At 33.8% G+C, this 21,146-nt stretch overlaps 1 protein-coding gene across 1 annotated transcript in view; it reads left to right on the forward strand.

The window, feature by feature from the left end:
- Nucleotides 1–21,146, forward strand: part of ZPBP (zona pellucida binding protein) — a 125,242-nt gene that overhangs the window by 37,175 nt on the left and 66,921 nt on the right. The window contains exon 6 of the mRNA XM_031965484.1: nt 6,116–6,334. Coding sequence (XP_031821344.1) covers nt 6,116–6,334 — 219 coding nt within the window. The remainder of the gene's footprint in view (nt 1–6,115; nt 6,335–21,146) is intronic.

The following is a 21,146-nucleotide window of genomic DNA, read 5'->3' on the forward strand; positions in this document are numbered from 1 at the left end:
ACAGTGAAATAGGGACATTCCTCATATTTCCAGGGCAGGCAGTAAAGAGTGCTTGTGATCATGTCCCTAAAAGCATATTGGAAAACAATTACACAAAACCCCTGAAACTTGGGACAATGGACCCTACATCCTGGAAAAGGAGCCCTACTTTAATAAAAAGGTAAAAGTCAAGTAATAAACTGGGGAAATGAGCAAACAACTGAAAAAAAATTCTGGCCATAGAAAGTTACTGTGGTGACAACAAAGATCAAAACACACACTCAGAAGAAAACAAAGTCAAAGCTCTAACATCCAAATCCTCCAAGAAAATTATAAGAATTGGTTTCAGGCCATGGAAGAGCTCAAAAGAGATTTTAAAAATCAAGTTCAGGGAGATAGAGAAAAAAATGTAAATGAGAATTGAAAGGGTTCAAAAGATAACAGAAAAAAAAACTATTGAGGAGAAGCATACCTTAAAAAACAAAATTGGCCAAATGGAAAAGAAATACAAAAGCTCACTAAGAAAAATAATTCCTTGACGATTAGGATTGAGCAAATAAAAATTAAGATGTTATGAGAAATTAAAAAAAAAACCCAATAAAACAAGACCAAAAGCATGAAAAATAGAAAACAATGTGAAATACTTCAATGGAAAAACAACTGATCTGGAAAATAGAAAATAGAAATAATTTAAAAATTATTGGACTACCTAAAAAACATGATTAAAATAAGAGTCTAGACCTCATCTTTCAAGAAATTATGAAAGAAAACTGTTCTGATATTCTAGAAGCAGAGGGTAAAATAGAAATTGAAAGAATTCATAGATCACCTTCTGATCACCTTCATCCCAAGATGAAAATTCCCAGGAATATTATAGTCCAAATTCTGGAATTCCTAGGTCAAGGAGAAAATATTGTAAATGTCTAGAAAGAAACTGTTCAAGTATAGTGGAGTCACAGTCAAGATATTACAAGATTTAGCAGTTTCTAAATTAAAGCATTAAAGGGTGTGGAATATGAAATTTCCAGAGAGCAAAGGAGCTAGGATTGCAATCAAGAATCGCCTGTTCAGCAAAATTGAGTATAATTCTATAGGGAAAAAGGTGGAAATTCAATGAAATAGAGAACTTTCAGAAAGCATTTGAGATGAAAAGACCAGAGCTGAATAGAAAATGTGATTCTTAGGAGAAACAGAAGGAGGTAATCAGGAAAGGGATAATCATAAGGGACTTAATAAGATTTATCTGTTTACATTCCTACATGGGAAGATGATACTTGTAACTCATAAACACTTTCTCATTTTTATGGCAGTTTAGAAGGACTATGTATAGACAGAGGGCATAAAGTGAATTGAATATGAAGGGATAAAATCTAAAAAAATTAAGGGGTGAGAGAGTAATGTACTGAGAAAATGGGACAGGAAAATGTGGAATGGTATAAATTATCTGCCATAAAAGAGGCAAAAAGAAGCTTTTACAGTAGAGGGAAAAAGAGAAAGAGAGGAGTGAGTGAAGCTTACTCTCATTAGAATTTGCTCAAAGAGGAAATGAAATATATAACATATACACTCAATGTGTGTGTGTGTGTGTGTGTGTGTGTGTGTGTGTGTGTGTGTGTATCTTATCCTGTAGGAAAGTAGGAAGAGAAGGAAATTAAGGAAGGGGGCAGGTTTATTGGGGAAGGAGGTAATCAGTAGCAAAACACTTGAGGAGAGTCAGGGTGAAAGAAGAAAGAGAATAGAATAAACTGGGGGAAATAGCAATAGTAATTGGAAAAGAACTTTGAAGCAAGTTTCTCTGATGAAGTCCTCATTTCTCAAATGTATAGGAAATGGAGTCAAATTTATAAAAAGCCATTCCCCCATTGATAAGTGATCAAAAGATATGAACTATACCCAAAGGGCTATAAAATCATGCATATCATTTTATTTAAAAATACCACTACTAGGCATGAATCTCAAAAGAGATTTTTAAATAATTTATATGTGTAAAGTATTTATAGCAACTTTCTTCTCAGGACAAAGAATTAGAAACTGAGGTTAGCCCATCAATTGGAGAATGACTAATAAACTGGCATGTGATTTTTATAGAATATTATTGTTCTATGGGAAATGATAAGCAGGATGCTCTCAAAAAAATCCCTTAGAAAGTCCTCCATGAACTGAAGCCAAGTAAATGTATTGTGTACAAAGAAAATAACTATAATAAGAGCAGTGGGCAGGGGCATGGTGGGTATGAGCAAGATGCAATATATAGATAATGAAAAACTTTGAATAAGAACAAAAGAAAAAGATGACATCAGGGAAAATATGTGGCGGAAAATGGAGGTGACATTTTCCTAAGAGGAGGATAGGGAAAAACAGTTGGAAAGCCTAAATGCTCTCTGGAATATCTTTGTGATATTAGAAGAAAGCAAAGAAGATCTCTAGCAGATTGGCTATAAGCTTTTGGGAGGACATGGATAAAAATTGTAGAGATGGGCAAATATGAAATGATTGTGTTTTCCATCATTGGAATGAACACTTATTTTATGAGACCACATTTCCATTTAAGTACACCCTAACCCTCATTTTTCATTCTAGGCTTGAGTACAGCAAAATTCTTTCTGAACCTCTTTTTAGAATTGGGATTTCCAGTGAATTTTCCATTATTATGGAAATATATAATTTCCCCCATGCTGTTTCCTCAAAAAATACTTGATTTTTTTCAAATTTAGTAATTGGATATATTGAGTTGCTTTCATAAATTTTTCAACTGGGTTTCAGAATGCTGAGAATTGCTGCATCTTTTTCTTGCCATTGGTACAATCAGAAAACTTGGAAGCCACTGTCTTTTTCATTTTTAAATATGTAAAGGTCTGAAACTCTTTAAAGGTGTGCTTGAATCAGACAACTGATCACTTAAAGCTAATTACCTATTGGACAATGATTCTATTATCATATGTTTGGGAAAATGCCCCTTCTCACTATTCTGTGCTGGCTTGATGTTTGGTGTATCCAGATAGGCAAAGATTAGAGGGTGGAATGAAACAAGCCAGACTCACTTTTTAGGCAGGACAATGAGAAAAGAAGTTGGTTGAGGGCCTCATGGCAGTTTGTCTACTTCACTTCTCTCCCTAAAGACCAAAGACTTTTACTTATCCTGACTCCAGCTGTTCCTGAGGCCTCCAGGGAGCTAGCCAGGACTTTATATAAATTATTGTTTGACATTGTCATAGTAATAGTTTTATTTTTAATTTTTTTATTATAACTTTTTATTTACAAGATATATGCATAGGTAATTTTTCAGCATTGAAAGTTGCAAATCCTTTTGTTCCAACTTTTTCCCTTCTTCCCCCCACCCTTTGCCCCAGATGGCAGATTGACCAATATATGTTAAATATGTTGAAGTATAAGTTAAATACAATATATGTATACATGTCCAAACAGTTATTTTGCTATATAAAAAGAGTAGGACTTTGAAATAGTGTACAATTAGCCTGTGAAGGAAATCAAAAATGAAGGCAGACAAAAATAGAGGGATGGGGAATTCTATGTAGTGGTTCATAGTCATCTCCCAGAGTTCTTTTGCTGGGCGTAGTTGGTTCAGTTCATTACTGCTCTATTGGAACTGATATGTTCATCTCATTGTTGAAGAGGGTCACGTCCATCAGAACTGATCATCATATAGTATTGTTGTTGAAGTATATAATGATCTTCTGGTCCTGTTCATTTCACTCAGCATCAGTTCATATAAGTCTCTCCAGGCCTTTCTGAAATCATCCTGCTGATCATTTCTTACAGAGCAAAATATACCATAATATTCATATACCACAATTTATTCAGTCATTCTCCAATTGATGGGCATCCACTCAGTTTCCAGTTTCTGGCCATTACAAAAAGGGCTGCCACAAACATTCTTGGACATACAGGTCCCTTTCCCTTCTTTAAAATCTCTTTGGGATATAAGCCCAGTAGTAACACTACTGGGTCAAAGGGTATGCACAGTTTGATAGCTTTTTGAACATAGTTCCAAACTGCTCTCCAGAATGGCTGGATGTATTCACAATTCCACCAACAATGTATCAGTGTCCCTGTTTTCCCACATCCCCTCCAACATTCCGTATTATCTTTCCCTGTCATTCTAGCCAATCTGACAGGTGTGTAGTGGTATCTCAGAGTTGTCTTAATTTGCATTTCTTTGATTAATAATGGCTTGGAGCATCTTTTCATATGGCCAGAAATAGCTTCAATTTCTTTGTCTGAGAATTGTCTGTTCATATCCTTTGACCATTTATCAATTGGAGAATGGCTTGATTTCTTATACATTAGAGTCAATTCTCTGTCTATTTTGGAAATGAGTCCTTTATCAGAATCTTTGACTGTAAAAATGTTTTCCCAGTTTATTGCTTCCCTTCTAATCTTGTCTGCATTAGTTTTGTTTGTACAAAAACTTTTCAATTTGATATAATCAATTTTTTCTATTTTGTGATCAATAATGATCTCTAGTTCTAGGTCTGAGAGGTAACCTATCCTATGCTCTTCTAATTTATTTATAATCTCATTCTTTATGCCTAGGTCATGAACTCACTTTGATTTTATCTTGGCTTATGGTGTTAAGTGTGGATCAATGCCTAGTTTCTGCCATACTAATTTCCAATTTTCGCAGCAATTTTTGTCAAACAGTGAGTTCTTATTCCAAAAGCTGGGGTCTTTGGGTTTGTCAAACACTAGATTATTAAAATTATTGGCTGTTTTGTCCTTTGAGCCTAACCTATTCCACTGATCAATTAGTCTATTTCTTAGCCAATACCAAATGGTTTGGGTAATCGCTGCTTTATAATATAAGTTTAGATCTGGTAACAGCAAAGCCACCTTCATTTGATTTTTTTTTTCATTAATTCTCTTGAAATTCTTGACCTTTTGTTTTTCCATATGAACTTTGTTGTTATTTTTTCTAAGTCATTAAAATAGTTTTTTTGGAGTCTGATTGGTATAGTGATAAATAAATAGATTAGTTTAAGTAGTATTGTCATCTTATATTTGCTCGCCCTATCCAAGAGCATTTAATATTTTTCCAATTGGTTAGATCAGACTTAATTTGTGTGGAAAGTGTTTTGTAGTTTTGCTCATATAGTTTCTGATTTTCCCTTGGCAGATAGATTCCTAAATATTTTATACTGTCAGTAGTTATAGTAATAATTTTAAATTTATGCTTCTGTGATCATTGATGCAACCAGCTTTAAAATTTTGATCTTATGATTTTTCTCATGCCTTTAATTTCTTCTTCTCAGTTAGATACCTTATCAATCAATCCCTTAATGTCCTCACAGTATGATTTTATGGAAAGAATGATAGATTTAGAGGGTCTGGGTTTAAATCCTGGATCTACCACATCAGTCAAGTAGGCCAGCAATTTGATATGGATGTTATCTGTGCAGCCATGCAAAACATTTCTGTATTAGCCATGATGCAAAAGAAAGCTCAGAATGAAGAAACAAGAGTAATAATGAAAATTAAAAATACTAAGTTTCATATGGATACAGATGACATTTTTCATTATAAATCATCAGAATTGTTTTGGATCATTTTATAGTTCATCCTACAATGTTGCTATTACTGTGTACAATGGCTTGGTTTTGCTGATTTCTCTTTACATTAGTTCATGCAAGTCTTGCAGGTTTTTTCTAAACATCCCACTCATCATTTCTTATAGTGCAAATAATATTCCATCTCAAACACATATCACAATTTTTTTCTACCATTTTCCAAGTTCATGAACAATTTCCCCTTAATTTCCAATTCATCACCATCACAAAAAGGACTGCTATAAATATTTTTGCATACAAATACTTTTCCTTTGAACTCTTTGAAGTACAGATGTACTAGTAGTGTTGCTGGGTCCAAGGCAGACTGTGCCATTCTTAAGTTTTGTACCGAAGACATATGGAAACACACTTAGAATATATTTACATATAGATTGCTCTAAGATTTTGGGGGCATCTTGTATATAGAATTTAGTTTATATGTAAACAAGGAACTTTTGTTTTTGAATGATTATTAAATAATTTAAACATTTTAATTAGAGCCTATAAATTATTTACTGAAAATGTTAATTTTGTTTTTGTCTATACAAGGAATCTTATATTTTATCTTGCAGCTTATGTAAATCCTGATTTTTACTACCAGTTCACAGCTCGATATCATTCTGCACCCTGCAATAGTATCTACAATGTCTCATTTGAGAAAAAGTTGCTTCAGATTTTGAGCAAACTAGTTGTTGATCTTTCCTGTAAAATAACATTAAACAAGTCTGAATGTCATCATGTTAAGATGCAGAGAGCTGGTTTACAAAATGAATTGTTTTTCACTTTTTCAGGTATGTATTTTCATCTTTTTATGGATGCTTAATGTGCTTAGGAAACAATTTGCTTAGGTTCATAGTTGCAAAATTTGAGAGTTGAAAAATTCAACATTTCAATGCATTGTGTTTATATTTTATGATTTAATACTAGTAATATGGAAACAATCTCAGAAGAATGGCATTCTTATTCAGGTCACCCAGTATCCATAGGAATTCTCTTTTTTTTCATGTTGTAAAACCTTGGGGATTTCCCATATTTTTTCTCTTCTACTTCTAGACTGATATATTCTTAGAGTAGTTCCCTCTGAGCTTAAGCTCTAGTTGATCCAATTAAAAAGATTTATAAAGTGTTTACTTTATTCAAGACATTAGGACTGATGAAAAACAATTTGTTGCAATTTGGAGTTGGAAAGAAGATTTGATTTAATTTAACTTGTAATAGAAAAAGAAATAGATGAAGAGAAAGAAAGACAAATGTCAACCTTTTTCCCCTTCCTCAAACCCCTACAACTCTATTAATAGTCTTATCTCCAGCATCTAGTATATTTCCTGTTAGCCCTCATTCTTAAACCCTCAAAGCCCATTTACACGGGATCAAAAATTTAGAGCAGGAAGAGACCTTCGACTTATCAACAATTTATGTCAAATCAGGCAGTATTTTTATTAAGTGCTAATCTGTGCTAGGAACTGTGCTAAGTGTTGGGGTTACAAAAATGTTAAAAACAATCCTTTCCCTTAAATTCAAACTCTAATTGGTGGAGGGAGACAACATAAAAAACAACAATACATAGATAAGACATATGGGGTAAATTGAAGGTAATCTAAGAAGGAAGGAACTAATATTGAGTAGACATGGGAAAAACTTCGTACGGAAGCAATGAGAGATGGCCATTGAAAAAGCATGAAGTCAGCAGAGTGTTGTGTGCAGTGGGACATAAAAGAGGTTACTGTCATCAGATTGTATAGTTTGTGGAGTGGCATGAGAGAGGAGGGAATAAAGCATAAGAAAATTGAATAGGTGGTAAGGGACTTTAAAAACCAAGTAGGCTTTTATATTTGATCCTGGAAGTGACAGGGAGCCAGTAGGATTGATTGAGTAGGAGCTGACTTGGTCACACTTACAATTTATGAAGATCACTTTGGCAGTTGCATGGAAATGATATGGCATAGGGAGATGAGACAGAGAGACCAATAAGAAGACTCATACAATAGTACAGCATGAGGTGATATGGACTTGCCCTAAAGTGGGGACCATTTCAGAGGAGAAAAGGCCACATAAATGAGAGATATAGCAGAGGCACAAACCTCATTTGACAAATGAGATTGAATCCCAGATGGGTTAAATGAATTGTTAGGGGTTATATAGGTGATAAAGGAGAAAGATAGGATTATGCAATCATTATAGAATCTCAGAATTTAAGAACTGGAAGAAACCTAAATGGTCTTTTAGTTCAATCTGTACCTGAAAAAGAATAGCTAATAAAAATGTTGGGCAATTCCAGCCTCTATTTAGAGATCTTCAGTGAGGAGAAAACCATCATCTTTTGAGGCAACACAATGCTCTTTCAAAAACTTGTGAGTGCATTTTTCCTTATTTCATGTCTAAATATGTGCCCTTGTCACTTTTGCTTACTGTTTCTTTTTCTGCCTTCTAAGTACAAGTAAATTGTCATCTAATAGTTCTATAGTATATAGCCCGTCTGAAACTTAAAGATTGCCAGTATAGCTTTCCCTCTTTTTTCCTTATTAAAAATATCCACTTCTTCCATGAACTCTTCATTTCTTTTCTTTTCTTTTCTTTTTTTATTTTATTTTATTATTTTTTATTTTTATTATTATTATAGTAGCTTTTTATTGACAGAATCCATGCCAGGGTAATTTTTTTACAACATTATCCCTTGCACTCACTTCTGTTCCGATTTTTCCCTCCTACCCTCCACCCCCTCTCCTAGATGGCAAGCAGTCCTATATATGTTGAATATGTCCTAGTATATTCTAGATACAATGTATGTGTGCAGATCCAAACAGTTTTCTTGTTGCACAGGGAGAATTGGATTCAGAAGGTAGAAATAACCCGGGAAGAAAAACAAAAATGCAAACAGTTTACATTCATTTCCCAGTGTTTTTTCTTTGGGTGTAGCTGCTTCTGTCCATCATTGATCAATTGAAACTGAATTAGGTCTCTTTGTCAAAGAAATCCATTTCCATCAGATTACATCTTCATACAGTATCTTTGTTGACATATATATAATGATCTCTTGGTTCTGCTCATTTCACTTAGCATCAGTTCATGTAATTCTCTCCAAGCTTCTCTGTATTCATCTTGCTGGTCATTTCTTACAGAACAATAATATTCCATAACATTCATATACCACAATTTACCCAACCATTCTCCAATTGATAGGCATCCACTCAGTTTCCAACTTCTAGCCACTACAAACAGGGCTGCCACAAACATTTTGGCACATACTGGTCCCTTTCCCTTCTTTAGTATCTCCTTGGGGTATAAGCCCAGTAGAAACACTGCTGGATCAAAGGGTATGCACAGTTTGATAACTTTTTGGGCATAATTCCAGATTGCTCTCCAGAATGGTTGGATTCGTTCACAGCTCCACCAACAATGTATCAGTGTCCCAGTTTTCCCTCATCCCCTCCAACAATCATCATTATTTTTTCCTGTCATCTTAGCCAATCTGATAGGTGTGTAGTGGTATCTCAGAGTTGTCTTAATTTGCATTTCTCTGATTAATAATGATTTGGAACACTTTCATATGAGTGGTAATGATTTCAATTTCATCATCTGAAAATTGTCTGTTCATATCCTTTGACCATTTATCAATTGGAGAATGGCTTGGTTTCTTATAAATTAGAGTCAGTTCTCTATATATTTTGGAAATGAGGCCTTTATCAGAACCTTTAACTGTGAAGATGTTTTCCCAGTTTGTTGCTTCCCTTTTAATCTTGTTTACATTAGTTTTGTTTGTACAGAAGCTTTTTAATTTGATGTAATCAAAATTTTCTATTTTGTGATCAATAATGGTCTCTAGTTCGTCTTTGGTCACAAATTTCTTCCTCTTCTACAAGTCTGAGAGATAAACTATCCTATGTTCCTCCAATTTGTTTATAATCTCGTTCTTTATGTCTAAATCATGGACCCATTTTGATCTTATCTTGGTATACGGTGTTAAGTGTGGGTCCATGCCTAATTTCTGCCATACTAATTTCCAGTTATCCCAGCAGTTTTTGTCAAATAATGAATTCTTATCCCAAAAGTTAGGCTCTTTGGGTTTGTCAAACACTATATTGCTATAGTTGACTATTCTGTCTTGTAAACCTAACCTGTTCCACTGATCAATTAATCTATTTCTGAGCCAATACCAAATGGTTTTGGTGACTGCTGCTTTATAATATAGTTTTAGATCAGGTACAGCTAGGCCACCTTCATTTGATTTTTTTCATTAATTCTTTTGAGATTCTTGACCTTTTATTATTACATATGAATTTTGTTGTTATTTTTTCTAGATCATTAAAATATTTTCTTGGGAGTCTGATTGGTATAGCACTAAATAAATAGATTAGTTTAGGGTGTATTGTCATCTTTATTATATTCGCTTGACCTATCCAGGAGCACTTGATATTTTTCCAATTGTTTAAGTCTGACTTTATTTGTGTGGAAAGTTTTTTGTAATTTAGCTTATATAATTCCTGACTTTCCTTTGGTAGATAGATTCCCAAATATTTTATGCTGTCGACAGTTATTCTGAATGGAATTTCTCTTTGTATCTCTTGCTGTTGGATTTTGTTGGTGATGTATAAAAATGCTGAGGATTTATGGGGATTTATTTTATATCCTGCAACTTTGCTAAAGTTATGGATTATTTCTAATAGCTTTTTAGTAGAATCTCTAGGGTTCTCTAAGTATACCATCATATCATCTGCAAAGAGTGATAGTTTGGTTTCCTCGCTGCCTATTCTGATTCCTTTAATCTCTTTCTCGACTCTTATTGCCGAGGCTAGTGTTTCTAATACAATATTGAATAATAATGGTGACAGTGGGCAACCTTGCTTCACTCCAGATCTTACTGGGAAAGATTCCAGTTTTTCCCCAATTCATATGATGCTTACTGATGGTTTTAAATAGATGCTGCTGATTATTTTAAGGAAAAGTCCATTTATTCCTATACTCTCAAGTGTTTTTAATAGGAATGGATGTTGGATTTTATCAAATGCTTTTTCTGCATCTATTGAGATGATCATATGGTTTTTGTTAGTTTGCTTATTGATATAGTCAATTATGCTAATAGTTTTCCTAATATTGAACCAGCCCTGCATTCCTGGTATAAATCTTACTTGATCATAGTATATTATCCTGGGGATGATTTTCTGTAATCTTTTTGCTAATATTTTATTTAAGATTTTATTTCGATATTTATTAGAGAGACTGGTCTATAATTTTCTTTCTCTGTTTTCAGCTTACCTGGTTTAGGTATCAGTACCATATCTATGTCGTAAAAGGAGTTTGGTAGGACTCCTTCAGTCCCTATTTTTTCAAATAGTTTATATAGAATTGGGATTAATTGTTCTTTAAATGTTTGGTAGAATTCACATGTAAATCCATCTGGTCCTGGGGATTTTTTCTTAGGGAGTTGGTTAATAGCTTGTTCTATTTCTTTTTCTAAGATGGGACTGTTTAGGATATTTACTTCTTCCTCTGTTAATCTGGGTAAGCTAAATTTTTGAAGAAAGTATTCTTCCATTTCATTTAAGTTGTTGAATTTATTGCCATAAAGTTGGGCAAAGTAATTCCTAATTATTGCTCTAATTTCCTCTTCATTAGTGGCGAGTCCTCCCTTTTCATTTTTAAGACTAACAATTTGATTTTCCTCTTTCCTTTTTTTAATCAGATTTACTAAGGGTTTGTCTATTTTGTTGGTTTTTTCATAGAACCAACTCAGTTTTATTAATTAATTCAATAGTTTTTTTACTTTCAATTTTATTGATCTCTCCTTTTATTTTTAGAATTTCAAGTTTAGTGTTTGACTGGGGGTTTTTAATTTGTTCCTTTTCTAGCATTTTTAGTTGCAAGCCCAATTCGTTGACCTTCTCTTTCTCTATTTTATGCAAGTAAGCCTCTAGGATATAAAATTTCCCCTTATTACGCTTTGGCTGCATCGACTTACATTTGATATGATGTCTCATTATTGTCATTTTCTTGGGTGAAGTTATTAATTATGTCTATGATTTGCTGTTTCACCCAATCATTCTTTAGTATGAGATTATTTAGTTTCCAATTATTTTTTGGTCTACTTTCCCCTGGCTTTTTGTTGAGTGTAATTTTTATTGCATCGTGGTCTGAAAAGGATACATTCACTATTTCTGCCTTACTGCATTTGAGTTTGAGGTTTTTATGTCCTAGTATATGGTCTATTTTTGTATAGTTTCCACGAACTGCTGAAAAGAAAGTGTACTCCTTTCTGTCTCCATTTCGTTTTCTCCAGAGGTCTATCATATCTAACTTTTCTAGTATTCTATTTACCTCTTTGACTTCTTTCTTATTTATTTTGTGATTTGATTTATCTAATTCTGAGAGTGCAAGGTTGAGATCTCCCACTATTATAGTTTTGCTATCTATTTCTTCTTGCAGCTCTCTTAATTTCTCTTAAGAATTTAGATGCTACACCACTTGGTGCATATATGTTTAATATTGATATTGCTTCATTATTTATGCTACCCTTTAGCAAGATATTGTGCCCTTCCTTATCTCTTTTAATTAGATCAATTTTTGTTTTTGCTTGATCTGAGATCAGGATGGCTACCCCTGCTTTTTTGACTTCACCTGAAGCATAGTAGATTTTGCTCCATCCTTTAACCTTTATTCTGCATGTATCTCCCTGCTTCAGGTGTGTTTCCTGTAAACAACATATTGTAGGATGCTGGCTTTTAATCCATTCTACTAATCGCTTCCTCTTTATGGGGGAGTTTACCCCGTTCACATTTATGGTTAAAATTACCAATTCTGTATTACTTGCCATCTTGTTAACCCCTATTTATGCTTTTCTCCCTTCTTTCCCTCTTACCCCCTTCCCAGTATTAAACTTAGTAGGCACTCACTTGCTTCTCACAGCCTTCCCTTTTGAGTATCCCTCCTCCCCACCTTAGAGTTCCTCCCCCTATCTTACTCCTTTCCCTCACAGTTTCTGTATTCCTTTCTGCTTAGCTTATTCCTTCCCTTTTCACTTTTCCCTTCTCACTTTTCAATGAGATGGGAGAAGTTTCACCATATATTGAATATGTCTAACATTTTTTCTCTTAAAGTCAATTCTTATGGCAGTAAAATACCCACTATATTCATCCCCCTCCATTCTTTCTCTCAGATATAACAGGTTTCCTTTGCCTCTTTGTGACATATATAACCCCACTTTACCCTTTTTCTGATACAATGTCCTTTCCACCTCTAATTTCTAGAACAAGGTATACATGTATTTTTTATACATCTTTACAGCAGAAATATAGTTCCCAAGATTTGTTTTTACCTTTTTAGGTTTTTCTTGAGTTCTATATTTGCAGATCAAACTTCTTGTTAAGTTCTGGTTTTTTCACCAAAATAGGTGAAATTCACTTATTTCGTTGAATGACCATCTTCTTCCCTGGAAAAAGATGCTCATTCTGGCTGGGTAAGTTATTTTTGGTTGCATACCGAGTTCCTTAGCCTTTTGGAATATCATATTCCAAACCCTTCGATCTTTTAATGTAGATGCTGCTAGATCTTGGGTGATCCTTATTGTGGCTCCTTTATATTTGAATTGGGTTTTTCTAGCCGCTTGGAGTATTTTTTCCTTTGTTTGAGGGTTCTGGCATTTGGCCACTATGTTTCTTGGTGTTTTGACTTTAGGATCCGTTTCAGTGGGTGATCGATGAATCCTTTCAATGTCTATTTTACCCTCTGTTTCTATGACTTCTGGGCAGTTCTCTTTGATAATTTCCTGGAAAATAGTGTCTAGGCTCTTTTTTTCATTGTATTTTTCTGGGAGTCCAATGATTCTCAGATTGTCTCTCCTAGACCTGTTTTCCAGGTCTGTTTTTTTCCCCAGAAGGTATTTCACATTTTTCTCCATTGTTTGTTTTTTTTGGTTTTGCTTGGCTGATTCTTCTTGTCTCCTCAAGTCATTCAATTCCATTTGTTCTATTCTTATTTTCAATGAAGTGTTTTCTTCACTCACTTTTTTATATCTTTTTCTAATTGTCCAGTTTGTTCTATGGAATGTTTTTCCATTTTGCCCATTTTATTCTTTAGTGAGCTATTTTCTGTTTCCAGTTCACTAATCCTATTTTTCAAGGATTTGTTTTCTTTATCCACTCTGTCTTTAAATGAGTGGAATGACTTCTCCAGTCTCTCTTGCCAAGCCTCCTTCTCCTTTTCCCATTGTTCTTCTAGCTCTCTTGTGAGAGCCTTTTTAATTTCTTCTATGAGATTCATCTGTGCTGAGGAACAGATGATCTCCTCCTGTGGGGATTCACCTGAAGATAATCTGTTTTTAGTCTCCTCAGGGTTTAGAGTCTGTTCTCTGTCTGTATAAAAGCTGTCAATCGTTAAGGTCCTTTTTAACTTTTTGCTCATTTTGTCAGAGAAGAATCAGAGACAAACTAGCAAAGAAAAAAAAAAAAAACCCCAAATGGAATCTGCTTTTTTGGGGGAGGGGCTGAGTGGCGTTACCGAGCTTCCTCTACAGACTGCAGGGGCAGCAGCGAGGCACTAGCAGGACTGTGCTGCGCCTGCGCTCTGAGACTCTGAGGCCATGCTGAGACGCTGTGGGGGCGGGGTGGCCAGTCCCAAGGAACTCCAGCTGTTTGGGGTTGTATTCTTCACCCGGTGTTTTTAGCTTCTCTGCTGGGCTACTGACTTGCTGCCAGGGCAAAGTATCCAATCCTGTAGCAAAGCTCTCCCTGCAGAGTCGGCTGAGATCACACCCCAACCCACTCCGGTCTGCTCAGCTGTGAGCTGCCTGCCAAGCTCTTGCTGCCGCTGCCTGCCCTCAGCCTGTGCCCGATCTAAAACCGTCCCACCCTGGAGCAAAAACAGACCTTTCCTGGTGAATCTCAAGGATGTCTTTTCTTGGTAACTGTTTGTGGGTTTTTTTTTTTTTTTTCAGTCAGGCATTAATTCAGAGGCTTGTAATGAGATGGATTCTGAGAGAAAATGCGGAGCTTACATAGCTGTGTGCCTCCTCGTCGCCATCTTGGCCGGAAGTCAAACTCTTCATTTTTTAGGTTGTCCTTCTCTGCATGTTCTCTGGCCTATCATTGTCCTTCCCAAAATATAGTCCCAGAGTGATACACAGTGCTATATATGTCCTCTTCAAAGGGAACAATACAATGGGATGATCACTCCTTTATTTCTGAAAGTTTCTTTAAGAATGAACAATTTTGCTTTCTTTCTTTTGTTAGTTACCAACTGAACCCATTTTTAATACTCCTATCCAGAATAGCTTAAAAATTTTGGACAATTTTTTAATTAAAGCTTTTTATTTTCAAAGCATATGCAATTTTCAACATTAACCCTTGCCAGACCTTGTGTCCCAATTCCCCCCTCCTTCCTCCACTCCCTCCCCTAGATGTCAAGTAATCCAATATAAAACATTTTTTTATTGTTATTAATTTTGCTTGCCTTTTTTAAGTCATCCTGAACTCTAACATTCTTGACATTTTAACCATATCAGTATCAAATTTTTATAGTAACCATTTGTTAAACTATTGTAGGGAACATCTTCTATACATGTCTTTTTTTGGCTTTTTTTTGTTTTAACTTTTAAAATTAATATTTTTCCCAGTTGTATGTAAAAACATTTTTAAACAGTTGTTCTTAAATTTTTTTGTGTTCAAAATTCTCTTCTGTTCCCTCCCTGAAAATGTAAGCAATTTTATATCAGTTCAATATGTTCAAACTTGTAAAACATATTTTCATATAAATTATGTTGTGAGAGAAAGCACAGGCCAAAAAACCCCCCACAAAAAATGAAGAAAAAATAGTATGCTTCAATCTACATTCAGAATGCATAGGTTCTTCCTCTAGAGGTGTAGGACATTTTTTATTTTGAGTTCTTTGTAATTGTTTTGGATCATTGTGTTGCTGAGAAGAGCTAAGCAATTTACAATTGAACATATCATACAATATTGCTGTTACTGTGTAAAATGTTCTGGTTTTTCTCACTTCACTTTGCATCAATTTATGTAAATCATCCCAGTTTTTTTTTTTTTTTTTTGAAATCAACTGCTTATCATTTGTTATAACACAATAGTATTCTATTCCAGTCATATCCCATAACTTGTTCAGCCACCCTCAAACTGATAAATTTCCAGTTCTTTGCCATTATAAAAAAATGCTATAAATAATTTATACATTTAAATCCTCTTTGTTTTTCTTTTTAAATCTCTTTGGAATAGAGGCAGCTAGATGGCACAGTGAATAGGTTTCCAAGCCCAGGAGTCAGGAAGACTTATTTTTCTGAGTTCAGTCTGATCTCATGTTATCCAGTCTGATTGGTGTGGGGTGATACCTCAGACTTGTTTTAATTTGAATTTCTCTAATCATTAGTAATTTAGAGCATTTTTTTCCAACTGACGAGATAGAGTTGATTTCTTCTTTTAAAAACTGCCTCTTCTAATCTTTGGATCGTTTGGCAAAAGGTAATGACTCATCTGCTTATCCTTATTTTCTATATTTTTGAAAAATGAGGCCTGCATGAGTGTCTGAGATCAATTACTGTAAAATTCCCCCTGCCCCAGTTTTCTGCTTTCCTTTTAACATTGATTGCCTTAGTTTTATTGTTGGTGTAAATCCTTTTAATTTAATGTAAAAAAACCCAAAACTATTCATTTTACATCCTATAATGCTCTCTGTCTCTTGTTTGGTCGCAAATTCTTCTATATTTTTAAACTATTCTATGCTCTTCTAAATTGCTTATGGTATCATCCTTTATGTTTAAATCAGGTGCCATTTTGACTTTATCTTGGAACAGGGTGTGAAATGTTTGTCTGTACCTGGTTTCTGTCAAATTACTTTCCAGTTTTCTTAGCAGAACTTACGTAATGAGTTCTTATCCCCAAAGTTGGGATCTTTGCATTTATCAAACGATCTATTACTATGGACATTAGCTACTGTGTATTGTTTGCACAATCTGTTCCACTGATTCACATTTCTTATCTTTTAGTCAATAACATTTTGTTTCAATGATTATCACTTTGTAATATAGTTTGATATCTGGTATAGCTAGGCCACTTTCCTTTATGTTTTTTTTTCCCTTCAATTCATTTTTTATTTTTGATCTTTTGTTCTTCTAGATGAATTGTATTATTTTCCTAGCTCTATAAATTTTTTTGATAGTTTTACTGGGATGGCACTATGTAAGTAATTTAAATGTAAGTATTTAAACGTAAGTAAATTGCATTATGTAGAATTATTGTTTTTATTATGTTGGCTTTACCTACCTGTGAACAATTAATATTTTTTCCAGTTGTTCAGATGTGACTTTATATGAAAGATATTTTAAAACTATTTTCAAGTAATTTCTGGATTTGTCTGGCAAGCAAATTCATAAGTAGTTTATATTGTCTCCAATTATTTTAATTGGAATTTTTCTCTCTATCTCTTGCTGTTGCTGTTATTGTTGTTGTTTTTTTGTAATATATAGTAATGCTAATGATTTATCTGAGCTTATTTTATATTCTGCTACTCTACTAAAGTTGTTAATTATTTCAAGTAGGTCTTTAGTTAATTCCCTACATTACCAACTATTATACCAACATACCATTTGAATAATAGTTTGGTTTCCTCATTGCCTATTCCAGTTTCTTCAATTTCTTTTTCTTCTCTCATTAAGATAGCTATCATTTTTAGTACAAATTTGAATAATGGTGATGAGAGTGGGCATCTTTGCTTCATCCTGAACTTATTGGGAATGCTTATCCTCATTATGTATAATGCTTGATGATGATTTTAGACAAATACTATTTAGCACTTTAAGGAAAGCTCCATTTATTCTTATGATTCTAGTGTTTTTAAAATAGGAATGAATGTATTATTTTGTCAAAAGGTTTTTCTGCATCTATTGAGATGATCATATGATTTTTTGCTGGTTTTGTTATTGATATGGTCAATTATGCTGATAGTTTTACTAATATTGAACCAGCTCTGCATTCCTCTATAAATTCTACCTGGTCATTTTACTGCATTCTTCTCACAATTTTTTTTTTCAACTTTTTTACTTTGGAGAATTAGAATTAGAAAATAGGATGATTTTTGCATATGAGAATTGGAGAAATGTCTATATTTTCTTTTTCTGTTTTTGTTGCTCCTTGTTTAGGCATCAGCACCATATCTGGGTCATAAAAAGGATTTGGTAAAACTCCTTCTTTGTCTATTTTTCCGAATAGTTTATATAGTATTAGAATTACTTGTTTTTTATATGTTTTAATAGAAATTACTTGTGAATTCATCTAGTCCTAGGTTTTTTTCCTTAAGGAGCTCATTGATGGCTGTTTTGTTTTCTTTTTGTAAGATGGGGTTACTTGAGTAATCTTTAATCTGGAAAAATTATATATTAAAATACTTATCCATTTCATGTTATGGTCATATTTATTGGCACATAATAAGGCAAAATAGCTCTTAATATTTGCTTTAATTTCTTCTCCATAGGTGCAAATTCACCTTTTTCATTTTTGATACTGATAATTTAATTTCCTTTTGTTTTAATTAAATTAACCAATGATTTATCTATTTTATTGTTTTTCCCCAGTAAAACTGGCTTCTAAATTTCTTATAGGTTTAGGGTTTTCTTTCAATTTTATTTATTTCTCTCTCTCTTTTTTAGGATTTCCAATTTGGTGTTTAAGTGAAGATTTTTAATTAGTTTTTTTTTAAGTTATATACCCAGTTTATTGCTCAGCTCTTTATTTTATTGATGTAAGCATTTAGGTATATCAGTTTTTCTTTAAGTACAGCTTTCATGGATCCCAGAAATTTTGTTATATTGTCTCATTGTAATTTTCTTGAATGAAATTGTTGTTTCTAGGATATTTTTCTTTGATACATGCATTCTTTAGGATTATATTACTCAGTTTCCAATTAATTTTAATCTATTTTTCTGTGGCCATTTATTAAATATAACTTCATCTCTTTGTGATATTAAAAGGAGGCACTTAATGTTTCTACTTTTATTGCACTTGGATGTGAGGTGTTTAATTCCCTAATAAACACATAGTCAGTTTTTGTGTAGGTGCCACCACTGAGAAAGAAGTTTATTCTTCCTGTTCACATTCATTTTTCTTCAGAGTTCTATCTTTTCCAAAATTCTATTCATCGCTTTAATTTTTTTCTTATTTTTTAAATTACATTTACCTACTTTTGTAAAGAGAAAGTTGAGCTCACCCATTTGTATAGTTTTACTGTTTGTTTCATTCTGTAACTTATTTAACTTTTCCTTTAAACATTTGGATGCTATATCATTTGGTGCTGTTCTATGACCTAGCTTCTTAAACGTTGGTTTGTGACCCCATATGGAATCTCATAACTGAATGTGGAGATCAAAAAATTATGATTTATCGTTAGCAAATATTTGATTTATATACCTGTTTTATATATCTACATACCTTAGATCATTTAAAAATTACTTGAGTAAAAAGAGATCACAAATGGAAAAAGTTTAAGAAGCCTTGGTGTATGGTATCTTTTAAATAAAGTTTTCTTGCTTATCTATCTTAATTAGATTTTTTTTGCACTTGTTTTGTCTGAGATCATTATTTTTACCTATTTTTTTTTACTCCAGCTGAAACAATAGTTTCTCTTTCATCTTATTCTTTATTCTCTTATCTTTATTCTGTGTACATCTCCGTGCTTCAAGTGTGTTTCTATAAATAATATATTTTAGGATCTTGTTTTTTATTTTTATTTTTTTAAAATAACTTTTTATTGACAGAACCCATTCCAGGGTAATTTTTTACAACATTATCCCTTGCACTCACTTCTGTTCCGATTTTTTCCTCTCCCTCCCTCCACCCCCTGCCCCAGATGGCAAGCAGTCCTATACATGTTAAATGGGTTACAGTAGATCTTGGATACAATATATGTGTGCAGAACCCAACAGTTTTCTTGTTGCTCAGGGAGAATAGGATTTAGAAGATATAAATAACCCGGGAAGAAGAACAAAAATGCAAGCAATTTACATTCATTTCCTAGTGTTCTTTCTTTGGGTGTAGCTGCTTCTGTCCATCCTTGATCAATTGAAACTAAGTTAGATCTTCTCTTTGTCGAAGAAATCCACTTTCATCAGAATACATCCTCATACAGTATTGTTGTTGAGGTATATAATGATCTCCTGGTTCTGCTCATTTCACTCAGCATCAGTTCACGTAAGTCTTGCCAATCCTCTCTGTATTCATCCTGCTGGTCGTTTCTTACAGAACAATAATATTCCATAACATTCATGTACCACAATTTACTCAACCATTCTCTAATTGATGGGCATCCATTCATTTTCCAGCTTCTAGCCACTACAAACAGGGCTGCCACAAACATTCATGCACATACAGGTCCCTTTCCCTTCTTTATGATCTCTTTGGGATATAAGCCCAGTAGAAACATGGCTGGATCAAAGGGTATGCACAGTTTGATAACTTTTTGAGCATAGTTCCAAATTGCTCTCCAGAATGGCTGGATGTGTTCACAATTCCACCAACAATGTATCAGTGTCCCTGTTTTCCCACATCCCCTCCAACATTCCATATTATCTTTCCCTGTCATTCTAGCCAATCTGACAGGTGTGTAGTGGTATCTCAGAGTTGTCTTAATTTACATTTCTCTGATTAATAATGGCTTGGAGCATCTTTTCATATGGCCAGAAATAGCTTCAATTTCTTTGTCTGAGAATTGTCTGTTCATATCCTTTGACCATTTATCAATTGGACAATGGCTTGATTTCTTATACATTAGAGTCAATTCTCTATATATTTTGGAAATGAGTCCTTTATCAGAACCTTTGACTGTAAAAATGTTTTCCCAGTTTATTGCTTCCCTTCTAATCTTGTCTGCATTAGTTTTGTTTGTACAAAAACTTTTCAATTTGATATAATCGAAATTTTCTATTTTGTAGTCAATAGTGATCTCTAGTTCTTCTTTAGTCATAAATTTCTTCCTCTTCCACAGGTCTGAGAGGTAAACTATCCTATGCTATTCCAATTTATTTATAATCTCATTCTTTATGCCTAGATCATGAACCCATTTTGACCTTATCTTGGTGTACAGTGTTAAGTGTGGGTCAATGCCTAGTTTCTGCCATTCTAATTTCCAGTTTTCCCAGCAATTTTTGTCAAATAATGCATTCTTATCCCAAAAACTGGGGTCTTTGGGTTTGTCAAACACTAGATAATTAAAGTTATTGGCTGTTTTGTAGGATCTTGTTTTTTAATCCATTCTGCTCCCTATTTCTGGTTTATTGATACGTTCATCCAATTCATATTCACAATTATATTTATTAACTGTGTATTTCCTTCCATTATATTTCCTTCAGATTATCCTTCTCTGTCTGCTTTCACTTTGTCCCTCCATAAAAGTGTTTGCTTCCAACCACTACCTTCCCCACTATTTTCTCTCCTTTAGCATTCCTTCTCTTCACTTACTTCCTCACCTCCTACTTCTTTGTAGTATGAGATATATCCAGCTGAGTGTGCATGTTATTCCATCTTTCAGCCAATTCTGATGAAAGTAAAGTTTAAGCTTTGCCTGCTACCCCCCCTCCATTTTTCCTTTTATTATAAAAACTGTTTCCTACCTCTT

Source organism: Sarcophilus harrisii, chromosome 1 (assembly GCF_902635505.1).
Source record: "Sarcophilus harrisii chromosome 1, mSarHar1.11, whole genome shotgun sequence".
NCBI lineage: Eukaryota > Metazoa > Chordata > Mammalia > Dasyuromorphia > Dasyuridae > Sarcophilus > Sarcophilus harrisii.